Here is an 11,936-nt window from a genome sequence, read left to right as displayed (position 1 = left end):
AAAAGGTAGATCATCAAAGGATTGTAGCAGTTGGAAGGGACCTCTGGAGATCACAAGAAAGCATCCAGGCAAGTTCTGAGTATCTGCAGAGAAGTAGGCTCCACAATCTCTCTGGACAGCCTGCTCCAGTGCTTTGTCACTCTTGAAGTAAAGAAGTTTTTCCTCGTGTTCATGTGGAACTAATCATGTTCCAGTTTGTGTCAATTTCCCCTTATCCTGTCGCTGGGCACCGCTGAAATGAGCCTGGCCCCATCCACTTCATTGCAGTCCACTAGGTATTTATAAGCACTGATAAGATCCCTTCTCATCCTTTTCTTCTCCAGGCTGAACAGCCCCAGGTCTCTCAACCTTTCCTCATAAAGAAGGTCTTCCAAGCCCCTCATAATCTCTGTTGCCATTTGCTGCACTCTCTAGAAGTTCCCTACCTTTCTTGAACTGAGGAGTCCAGAACTGAATGCAGTACTCCACATGTGGCCTCACTAGGGCAGAGCAGAGGTGAGGCATCACCTCCCTTGACCTGCTGGCCATGATTTTTTTTTTTTGCACCCCAGGATACTATTGGCCATGTTGCCCACAGAGGCACACTGCTGGCTCATGGCCAACCTTTTGTCCCCAGGACACCCAGGTCCTTCTCAGCAAAGCTGCTTTCCAGCAGGTCAGCCCCTAAACTGTACTGACACATGCAGTTATTCCTCCTCCAGTATAGGACTCCCACTTGCTCTTGTTGAACTCCATAAGATTCCTTTCCAGCCTGTTCAGGTCCCTCGGAATGGCAGCACAGCCTTCTCATGTGTCAACCACTCCTCTCAGTTTTGTATCATTAGCAAAGTTGCTGAGGGTGCAGCATGTGTCTCTATATATATTTCTCAAAATTCATGTGATGAATAGATCTGGTGACATTTCTTTTAACTTTAATTTTACCTGCAACTGGGGAATATCACCTAGTATCACTATGTTATACAAAGGAAATTGTTTTTCCAATTGTTTATAGGAAACATGCGACCTGCTGAAAGATTTTCTTAGATAGCTGGGTTACATTTTTATAAGATTCATGCTGCAGTATTTAAAGCACTTCTGAAAGGCACTGGCAATTAATGAAATGTTTGGTATTATTCTAGTCAACTGGGAATGTTGACTTCTATTACCTGCCCATGTGATTGATTTGTTGTGGAGATGAGCAGTTTCCTGGAATTTCATAAAATTTGGGTAATAGCACCTAAAGATATACCTTACAAGAATGCTGAGAAATGTTTGCAAAACACTTTGAATGTGACCAGCATGATATGAAATTTACACATCAATACAGATCACCATATTGATGAAAGTCTGAGCCTGTGATCTATAAGCTGCACATGAAAATACTCCGGTGAGTCTAATGCTAGAGAAAGCCCAGGGAGTTGGTCTCCTGTCTTGGCCTCAAAAGGCTGCAGATACAAAGGGACCTCTCAAAAAACACTGAAGCCCTAGATTCTCTTTAATATGAAGCCTGCCTCTTCTACCTCCCAGCTGGATCTCTTTCCTTCCAGACTCTGTGCCCAGTCAAATAAACTAGAAAATCCAGCAATTATTCACCTTCTTAGTCTAGCTTTGGGAGGGATTAAGGCCTTGATTCATCACACTATCCTTTTCTGCTGTAATCTTATTTCCTTAACCATTCCAAGATTTTGGACAAAAATGAATATGAATATATATACTTGAATTTTCTTTAGATGTTTGTATATATGTAATTAATGACTCAATTTTTTTTCTTGAAAGTTGATTTAAATTATAAGAGGATTTATCCTGAGTGAGATGCAAAAGTGTTTGAAAATAACAATTTTCCAGCCAGTTGCATTTCAATTACAGAATAAATTGCTTTCATCTTTACAGTAAATTACCTCATGGATCACACACGCTCTTAAGCCCTCATTGGTTATTACATCCAGAATGAGTTCAAGACTTGTTCTATATTGACCATGGTGATCATCTAGCTGTAGTGATGGATAGATGCGTTTAGCATCACTTTCATCTTGCCAGTAGTTGATTATACCTAGAATGTCTTTGTATGTCTTCAGATATACAAGTTCTGTTAGAGGTCCCACTGACAAAGAATATTACGGAGAACAGGTTGATCAATGATTTTATAGAGCCCATTTATGATATCTAGGTACTGAATGGAAGATAGTAGCTATCAAGTTTCTTAATACAGATTGATTCGTCAGCCTGGACATCTGCAGAGTTTTGGAATTTTCTTTTTTTTTTTAATGGATATGTGACCTAGCACAGATTTCTGAAGTAAAATTTGCAATTTAGATGTCTCATTTGTGAAGTAAATGAGAGTTTTGGAGAGGGCTTGGTTTAGAGCAATGTGAGGTACTGGCAGCCCAGAGCATATTTTTAAGCTCATTTCTGAATCTGTAATGAATGCAACGGAAAAGAAATTATAATGACAGAAAGGGCAGACTCCTTGCCACCTTTAATAACTGTCAGTTTGTTTGAATTATAGGCACTTCTCCTGCCTGTCTTCTAAATATATGTGCCCTGGTGTTCCAGCAGTTATGAGTACATTGTTGGCCAATATAAATGCTTTCTATGCTCATACTACAGCAACAACAAATGTATCTGCCTCAGACAGGTTTGCAGCTACTAACTTTGGGGTAAGTAGACTTCTTTTTTAATAGAATAGTAACCCTTACTTTCTAATATACGATAAAATAACAATTTCTGAATTCTAGTTTTAAAAAAGTTGATCGTTTAAAAGAATGAGTTGCTCTTAGCTTTCAAAGATTTTACCAAGTCTTTACAATCAATCACTATTAAATCTATAGAAGGTAAGGTATAAATCATCTAGTGTATATGTATAGAACTAAAATGTTTATCAATCAGTTTTACTTTTTTATTGCAGTGGGTCCTACAGACTATAAAAACTGCATAGGCTAAGTACAGTTTGCTGTTGCTTGCTTGGGTATGTCATTAGCAAAATCATTAACCTAAAAGATCCAGGCATCAATAATTGTAAATAATAACATATATATATCCATTGTTATAGACATATATTTTATGAAATAGTGCTTTAGGCATCAGAATTTTAGGCAGAATTTCAGAATCCAATGGGTAGCACTTTGTTGTCATTGTTAACTTTCCTTGTGTGGACTTACATCTCACAGTGGAAATATAAAACGATTTTTAAAAAAGAAATTCACTGTATATTCTAATCTATTTCCCTCCATTCACCATGGGTGTGAGAGCAGGAAGGGGGAGGATTAATTCAAGGACGATGCTTACACATCTGCTGTCAAATGTGATATGGTCAGTGGTTGTGTATGAACACCATTTTATACTGAAAAATGAATTCCTTCTCACCTTCCTCTTTTACTTGTATAGCTAATATCCAAGACATTCATAAATTATCATTATATATGAAAGTTTCCTTAAATACTGTTTATGAACATAAAATCAAATACTAAGCAATTAAAAATAACAGAGTACAAATTATAGTGATATGAAGTAGCATCAGAGGTAGTGATGCTCTTTTATATTTTAAGGTTCGCTATGAAATACGAGTATTAAGTTTCCTTTATATGTATTACGAAAATCAGAATATTTATGAATTAATTACTGGAATATTGCTTTGTACTTATTCTAGTTTGTATAAACTAATTGATGGCATACTGTGGAATGAATCTCCATCTTTTTGAAACAAGACAACTCACTCCATTTGAGCCCTATTAGACTTCTGACTTTTATCCAGCTTTTGAAATGTAGAATGTTTTGTTGCATTTTCCATTCTTTCCTTCCATTTTGCTAATGATCTGAATTACTTTCTTTCATCCTCAGATTGGAGGGAGATTAAATCCTCTGTCTGATGTTAATGCCAATGTTTACCTTTGACGCAATTTCAAATGCAATTCATGGTTCAGCAGATGGATGGAAAGGCAGTAGAGTAGTAAGCATCACTAACAGAGATTTTTGAGATCTTTCTTTAAAAAACTGACTTATAAGCAAAAAATTATTTTACTGTTTTGTTCAAAAGGCATTTGTTAGTGGATAGCTGCATATCATTCATCAAAAAGAACATCTCAAATTCAAGACCTCAGGCTACAGCTGGGAAGGATTTGGCTGACTGAATACTTTAGTACAGATTTATAGCATGACAGAAAAAATCCTTTTTGATTGATCCCTTAAGGGAACCATGCCAAATTGGTGGCTTTAGGTGTAGGTTAGTGTTCCACTGAGGAATAGGAGACAGTGCACAAAGGGCTGTGTTTTATTATTAGAGCATATCCTATTTCATAGGTAGCATTATGAGAGCTATCAGATTTCGCAACTTCCAACATTCTGCTGCTTTTGCATATGTTGGTAAGAATTTATGCAGTGCACTGATGTATGTTCTAATATGAAGAATGGCAATTAAAACCTCTCACAAATATTGCTTGGGAATGGCATAGATTAACTGGTTATCTCATAGCAAAATGCTTTCACTGCAACTCATCTATGACGATAACAAGGTAATCTTAACATTTAAAATGTAATGGCGTAGTATTACTTAGCTTATTCTTCCAAAAACCACTGTTTCTGAATTGTTATTTTCAATCATACTTTTACATCAAATTCTGTTGTAAATTAACATCATTTCTTATGCGGGAAGAGAAAGTCATTTCTTCAAGAGTATAAGTAATTGCAAGGCAAATATAAAAAGCTTAAGAAGCTCATCTGTTTTAGTAAGCCCTGATAACATAACTGAAAACTTTGGATTTTTGTCACAGACAGCAGACGACATTTTTCAATTCTTAGGTAGTTTGTCTGGGTTATTTAACAATGTGTCAGTAAGGTAAATACTGTACAGGAAATCCTACATCATATCACTAATGCATTGCATGGCTGCACAGTGTTGAATGTGTACAAGGTAAATGGCAATACAAAATAAAAGCAAAAGCACAGTTGTAAAAAATACACTGCCTGCCTCAAAGCCCAGATATCTTGGACAGTACTCTTATATGAAAGAATGGAAAATAATCTGTCTTTCAAATGAATTAAGAATGTAAACAGATTAAATGATTTCTTAGAAATTAAAAAAAAGAAGTTGTAATTTTACCCTTGTTACAAAAATGTGCTAGTTCTTATGCAAAGTACTCTCGTTTTCATTTTACAGAGGGAAAAGTTCATTAAACTTCTGGATCAATTGCATAATTCTCTGAGGATTGATTTATCTAAATATAGAGTAAGTTCATCTATTTTACCTAGACAACCCAAATGTGTTTTCCTACAAACATCCTTGTGCACTTTATCTGCTTTAAAGAGGTTTTAGAGATTAATTCCTCCTGTGGTATAGAAGCTGTAAAAGAGTGCTAATAGAAGACCCCAAATCCTTAAGATCAAAACCTGCAGTGTTAAAGCATTTTAACTGTTTTTCCAATTTGATTTTTTTTTTTCCCCAAAAGCTACTAAAGAAGTCAGGGGATGAGCAGACATTGAGGAAAGTATAGGATTCAATGACTTCAGTAAGTTAATTCATCATTTAATTCAACTGGGATTTACCTTTCACTGATGTAGTGTAAATTGCATTTATTGATGGATTTATTTCAAGAGGTACTACAGCCATCAAGATTAAATCCTAGAAATGCTGAGAGTTGATTCTTCATTTTTCTAGATGATAGGAATCCTAATTTTACTTATGTCTTTTAGAAGATTTTTCCACTGAGTCGTGCCCCAAACCCAGCCTTATCTGGAAAGAGGCATGCATGAAAACCTGCCACTTAACATACCATTCTCTCTATCTCCATTTCACTGGATCATGATGTTTTTTAATGAAGAGTAATTAATAAGGACTCCATTAGCTTTAGCTCTCTTTTCAAATTCTAGGAATGGCAGCAAAAAGCTCAGGAATGTCTTTGTTCAATCTGTCTTCCTTTTAAAATAGAAAGATGGAGAGAATATTTAAAAGAACCCTAAGGCATTAGAGATCATAGAAGCTACATATACTCTGTGTTTAGGACCTAATCCTTTGCAGTTAACTAAGTTATTTTAATGTTGAAGAATGTTATTCAGGTTATACTGGGGCATAAAGATGTTTGGCTGATGTTTCATTATCACGAATCCACTTAAGTAACAGTACTTTCCATCAATCTTCCCACAAACCTAAAGATCACAGCAAAAATTTCATGAATGATTCCTTCAATAAGCTTACTGAATCTGTGGTCACCAGTGAATTGTGTGCCATGGAAAATGCATGAATGATTTTCATTAGCAACACTTCCCCGGACTTCTTGTTGTATTTTTTTTATATCGTTAATGTTTTGAAAACATCACAATAATTTAAATAATTCATATTACAGACCCAGTAGTATTATCAGAAGTGCTCCTATTCACATGAAAGGAGATATTTATTTCTAGCTTCCTCACAGGCAGAATTAGAGCAGCAGGTGAACATTTCTAATCCTTCCAAGCATCACTTTTCTTTTTCCAGATAATTTTTTTTTCTAATTTTTCAATTATCTTACCTTCAACTTCCATTTCACAATTCCTCTCTTCCTCACTCACCAGGATAACTTTCCTGCCAGCAATTCTGAAAGACTTCAAGATCTGAAATCAACTGTGGACCTTCTTACCAGCATTACTTTTTTTCGAATGAAGGTATTGTCCTTTATTTGCACTTTAATTATCTAGGCAGATAGTATTATAATCCTCTTGATTATTTCTTAATCAATTCATCTCCTGCAGTTTTTCAATCTTTCACTTTCTCAAGATCACTGTTGTAAACATTAACAGATCACACTAACAATGTGGTAAAAATAAACTCATTCTCTTTGAAAAATTTTCACTCTTTTCCTTTCCTAACAATTACTTTACATGTTCTGAAGGAAACAAAACCAACAACAATTAAAAACAACACTTTATTTAATAAAGTCCGGACAAATAAAGGAAAATAAATTAATTTCCTTAAGAACTAAATCATCTAGATTGTGCTCCTAGTAATATCACGTGTGAAATAGAAAAACAGATCTGATAACTCTTATTTCTTTAATCAACCTAGATATTCAGATCTAAGTGATAGAGTTCTGAAATAGTTCTAGAATAAAGTGTCTCAAACTTATATTACTGGATGGGAATACTGAAACACTAAACGGAGTTTGTAACTACAGATTGTGATTTCACTGTGTTAGGCACAACATTAAGAGAATTAAAATGACTAATTAAATTGGAATTCAAATTGCTGTTTCCTAAAGTGGAGTAAGAAGCTAGAGTTTTTGTTGTAAAAAATGAAAAGCAATTGGGCTGGTATTCAGAGAAAATCACATAATCAAATGGCCTAATGTTATCTTAAAGAGGAAAATCTTAAGAAGGAAAAATCAATCAAAAAGAGGAAAATCAAGGGAGCGTATAAACAGGAGGGGGAACAGCCGTTTACAAGAGTGGATAGTGATAGGACAGGGGGGGAATGGTTTTAAACTGGGACAGGGGAGGTTTAGGGTAGATATTAGGAGGAAGTTTTTCACACAGAGGGTGGTGCAGCACTGGAACAGGTTGCCCAAGGAGGCTGTGGATGCCCCCATCCCTGGAGGCATTCAAGGCCAGGCTGGATGTGGCTCTGGGCAGCCTAGTCTGGTGGTTGGCGACCTGCACATAGCAGTGGGTTGGAATCAGATGAACATTGTGGTCCCTTTCAACCCAGGCCATTCTATGATGATATTATGATGTTTAACCTTGAGCATGGATGTTTCTTCCATTCTATGAATAATTTATTTCAAATAACATGTGGAGATATCACTTATTTGCTTAACTGAAGTATGTTTTAATGCATCTTTAAACTTAGATCAGTGTGAAGGCAATGTGAGTTAATACATTATCATTACTATATTTCAACACTTGTGTTCTTGTATTTCAAAGCCACATTTATTTGGATTTTCTCTATTCCATCTGATTCTGAAATTGTCATTTATGAAATGTTTTCTTAGGTCCTTGAATTACAGAGCCCACCTCGAGCCAGTACTGTGGTGAAAGACTGTGTGAGAGCCTGCCTGGACTCAACATACAAATACATTTTTGACAATTGCTATGATCTTTACTCCCAATTAATAGACCAGGTAAGGCTTCATGCTTCACTCGGTCATTCTGGTTAGCTTACAGTAAGTAAATACACAGAATCCCAGCACTGCCTCGTATGAAAGCACTTGAGTTATTTTCATTTTATTTTTATGAAAAAGAGCATAATATAATAAATAAATCCCCAGACAAATGTGAACTCTCAAATGGTTCGCAAGATGAGTTTCAAAATGAAAATGTCAGTCTATAAATTAGACTTCACATTGGACAGAGCTATAAAATTGTCCAATGACTTTAGGGAAGATGAAATTTAATCGCTTACTGTTCATTTATGATTAGTAATTGGAAAATAATCTTTAAAAATTCAATATTGCACTTCAGTGGTTGTAGGAAAGAAGTATTATAGTCTGTGGAAAATAATATACTGCCTTTCCAGGTTAGTATTTTATCACCTGTGATGCATACTTGGATTCAGGCTTTAGAAGCAGAGGATAATTACGTAACATTTCTAAATAATAGTCTATCAGGGTGAGCTTTCCATGCAAAGTAATTACAGCATTTGTCATGTTCAAATGCCATGCAAAAGCCTCAAAAATGCTTTTTTTTCTATAACACTGACAGAATTTATTCTATAAATAATGGTGAAATAAGGAAATTTGCAGAATTAAGCTACTGTCTAAAAGGAGCATCACTGCTTTATCACATTACCTCCTGTTCACTAGCTTTGCCTTCTGGGTGATACACTGGAAAAATGGTATTTTGGTGACTACTGTCTTGGAAATGATGAGTTATGTTGTTAGGCAAATACACATTTGCTGTGTAGTGTATCATAAATAAAAACATTTATACTACATGATATGAGAAATGAAATTTAATTTGAAAGCACATCTACTGAATTAAAAAGATGAATACCTGCATTCTAGAAGAGGAAGTACAGGCCATCCGTTCTGCTTTATCAAATGAAAATGTTTTTTCTAATGTTGGATTCCCAACACATGAGAAGCTTACCTCTAGCTTTCAAACATTTAGTGTATGAAACTCCAACCAACACCTGTAGGCAGAACTCTTCTTCTAGAAAAATCAATTGAATTTATTCAGCTGTAGCAATGGCTGTCTAATAAATACAAAATTCACTCACTTTAAGGCTTCGTGATGCTGCAGAAGCATCAAATCACACTAAATAAGAAATCTCTGAAAGGTGATTTGTAGTAGGCTCATATTGATTTTTGCTGCTGGGTAACAGGAAACAGTTGAATTATTTGAATTTCTAAGAAAGTGCCTGAAATTTATCTTGCTGCAGCCACCTTGATACTACTGAAAACAGATGCATATTGTAGGTATTAAATAATGTGAAGTACGACCTATGTGTATTACTTTTGTAACAGAGTACAAATGATTACACAGGCGATTTGTCTTTTCCCCTATTTTTCATAACAACTTTTTTTTCATATTATGGTTAATGAATTATTGCAGAAGGAAATTTTCTACAGAATTGCTTGGGGGCTTTTTATTTGTTTGTTTGTACAGAGATGAATTACATTTATTCTATTTTCTGGAGAAGAAAAGTTAGTTAAATGTAGGAGGAGAAAGGGATTTGTATAAAGAAAGTCTGTAGGGAGAAGGAGGGGGCAGTGATAGTCTGGCACTCCTGAAACTAACCTGAATTAGCACGTTTTCATTAGCTTTACCTTTGAGAAAAAGGGATGTGTAAGGCTTCCCGCTTTCCTGCATGCATTTTTGTTGCTTTTATACTTCTGCATTCCATTTCTTCTCCATGAAACGCCATTTTTTCTTGTTTTTATGTTACACTTCCATCACGCAGAATTGTTTTAAAATTGTTGTTGTCCCTTGTTCTTCTAAAGGATGTTTGTTCTTTGTTTCTGTGATAATCTTAAAAAAGAGGGTGTTTAGTCAAAGAGCACTAACCTGCTAACTATGAGCATAGGGTGGTGATTTTAATTCTATCTATTTTACTCAAATGGCTGCAGGTAGCACAACACCCATTTCGGCAGGCAGCTTTTACCCCCGAATAATCAAGAAGCACACTCAGAAGAGTTCATGTATACATTTGTTTTCCAACAGAATATACTGCAAGCTGAAGACCACTGTGAATCAGTAGGAGCAGCAACTTCAAGCATCACATTTATTTGCCTAACCAAAAGCTCTGGTCTTCTCTTTGCTAACATTTACTTTGTAGCAATTTGAATTTGTTTGTTAAACATAGTATGGGCAATTGCTAGCCTGGATATTGATAAGTCTGCAGAGCTTATCAGCAAACACTTGAGTTAATAGGTAAAAGTGGAATATGATGTAATCTTCTGCACAGCGCTGCAAAACCTACAGCAATAGATAGTCTAAAATGCAAGGATGTTATAGACTGCTTTGGTGGAGAATGTAAAACAGGTTTAAATTGATGTCTCTCTCCAGATTAGCTTTTTAGAACAGAAAGATGAGTGAGGCCTTGTTACATTATTCATGTCTTACATAATTATTTTGACGTCCTGTACTTACTGATAGAATGGTATGAAGTCCTGAAATTAAAATAATAATAATAATCTGCAAATATTCACTCAGCTGCAAAAACAAATTAACTGCAGCTTCCTCACAGTGACATACCTTGTCTGCTCCCTTTCAGCAAGTATCCCAGCAGGTGAGTTTGTATGTCGAAACTTTATGAAGGCAAGCATCTACAAACTATAAACTGATAATAACTTAGCAAATATGGGAATTTTTGTGAAAAATGAGAAGAAAATACAAGATAAATTGAATAGAAATAGACTTTATACAAAATAACTCATCAGAAATCAAAAATCATATGCAATCTTAATAACCGATAGGAAAAGTTTCTGTTTCATGGCAGGTGGTAGGAAACTGAGGAAATTTAATTAATTAGCTTTAATAAAGAAATCAATAAGATGATTCCGATTAGAGCCAAATTCTGCATCAGCTCTAGAGTAGTACTCCTCATTGTCCTCTTACTGTTTGCCACCAATACGTCTGCACACAGAACAGCTGCTAAATACAGTTTGTTGGAATCCAGAGCTCTGAAGGATTTCTGGTGAATCAAGGCATACTGCAGACAGATTTGTGGCATTGCAAATATCATGATGAAGCAGAAAACAATAATATAATTAATATTTTATTAGCTTTATTTCAAAAAACCTTTAGTCCAGCTACCATAGATTTCATCCTTGAGCCTTCTTCATTAACCATTCTCTTATCTCTGCTTGCCTCCCTGTCCAATGGAAGCCTCTTCCAAAAGGAAACTGAGTTCATGGTAGCATGGTGGGGAGCAAAGGAGGGTCACGTTTTAGCTGCACAGCTGAGATTTGAGCTGTGAGGAGTGAGTGCTGAAACCGATGAACCCCAAAGCAACAAGACATGGTTTGTATGTAGGCCACCACCTGCTCTCACTCAGGGGAAAGACTGGCAGCTGCTGTCTTGCTGAAGCCCACTGCAGGCTTGGAGCTTTACCATGCTTCATTTCTTGCCTGAATAATCCTGTAGACAGCATTACCGTTACTTAAACAATAGTATTTCTACCTGGACAGAAGTAGTAGCTTCATGCACATTATACTATGTGTGCAACCCATGTTAATTACCTCCTACGTTTGCCCTTCTCTACAACCTGAAATTCTCAAAGGCACTTCCACAGTATTACTAGAAAATATGCTAAGTATCTGAACATGTGTAATTCTCTGATTGTAGAGTGAAAATGAAATAAATGATGTAAAAGAGGATGTTTAAGGTAGAGATTGGAGAGTTTCCACTGCAAAAGGAGTGAGCAGAAAATCACCGAATATGCTCAGCAGTCTTTGCTTCCTCTTTTATTACCTTCATGTCAGACAGCCAGCCACAGTTGGAAAGCAAATGTCTTGCAGCAAAATATCACTCTCTGGGAATAACAATATTTC

General features: G+C 35.8%; 1 protein-coding gene across 1 annotated transcript in view; it reads left to right on the top strand.

Annotated features, from left to right (window-relative positions):
• The window catches only part of LOC100547334 (protein unc-13 homolog C-like), a 47,448-nt gene that overhangs the window by 844 nt on the left and 34,668 nt on the right, over nt 1-11,936 (top strand). Inside the window, exons 2-5 of the mRNA XM_019619267.2 lie at nt 2,486-2,636; nt 5,132-5,200; nt 6,523-6,612; nt 7,935-8,063. Coding sequence (XP_019474812.1) covers nt 2,486-2,636; nt 5,132-5,200; nt 6,523-6,612; nt 7,935-8,063 — 439 coding nt within the window. The remainder of the gene's footprint in view (nt 1-2,485; nt 2,637-5,131; nt 5,201-6,522; nt 6,613-7,934; nt 8,064-11,936) is intronic.

The sequence above is a fragment of the Meleagris gallopavo genome, chromosome 12 (assembly GCF_000146605.3).
Source record: "Meleagris gallopavo isolate NT-WF06-2002-E0010 breed Aviagen turkey brand Nicholas breeding stock chromosome 12, Turkey_5.1, whole genome shotgun sequence".
NCBI classification, from domain to species: domain Eukaryota; kingdom Metazoa; phylum Chordata; class Aves; order Galliformes; family Phasianidae; genus Meleagris; species Meleagris gallopavo.
Note: the sequence above shows the minus strand (reverse complement) of the source record. Positions and strands in the feature narration are given on the sequence as shown.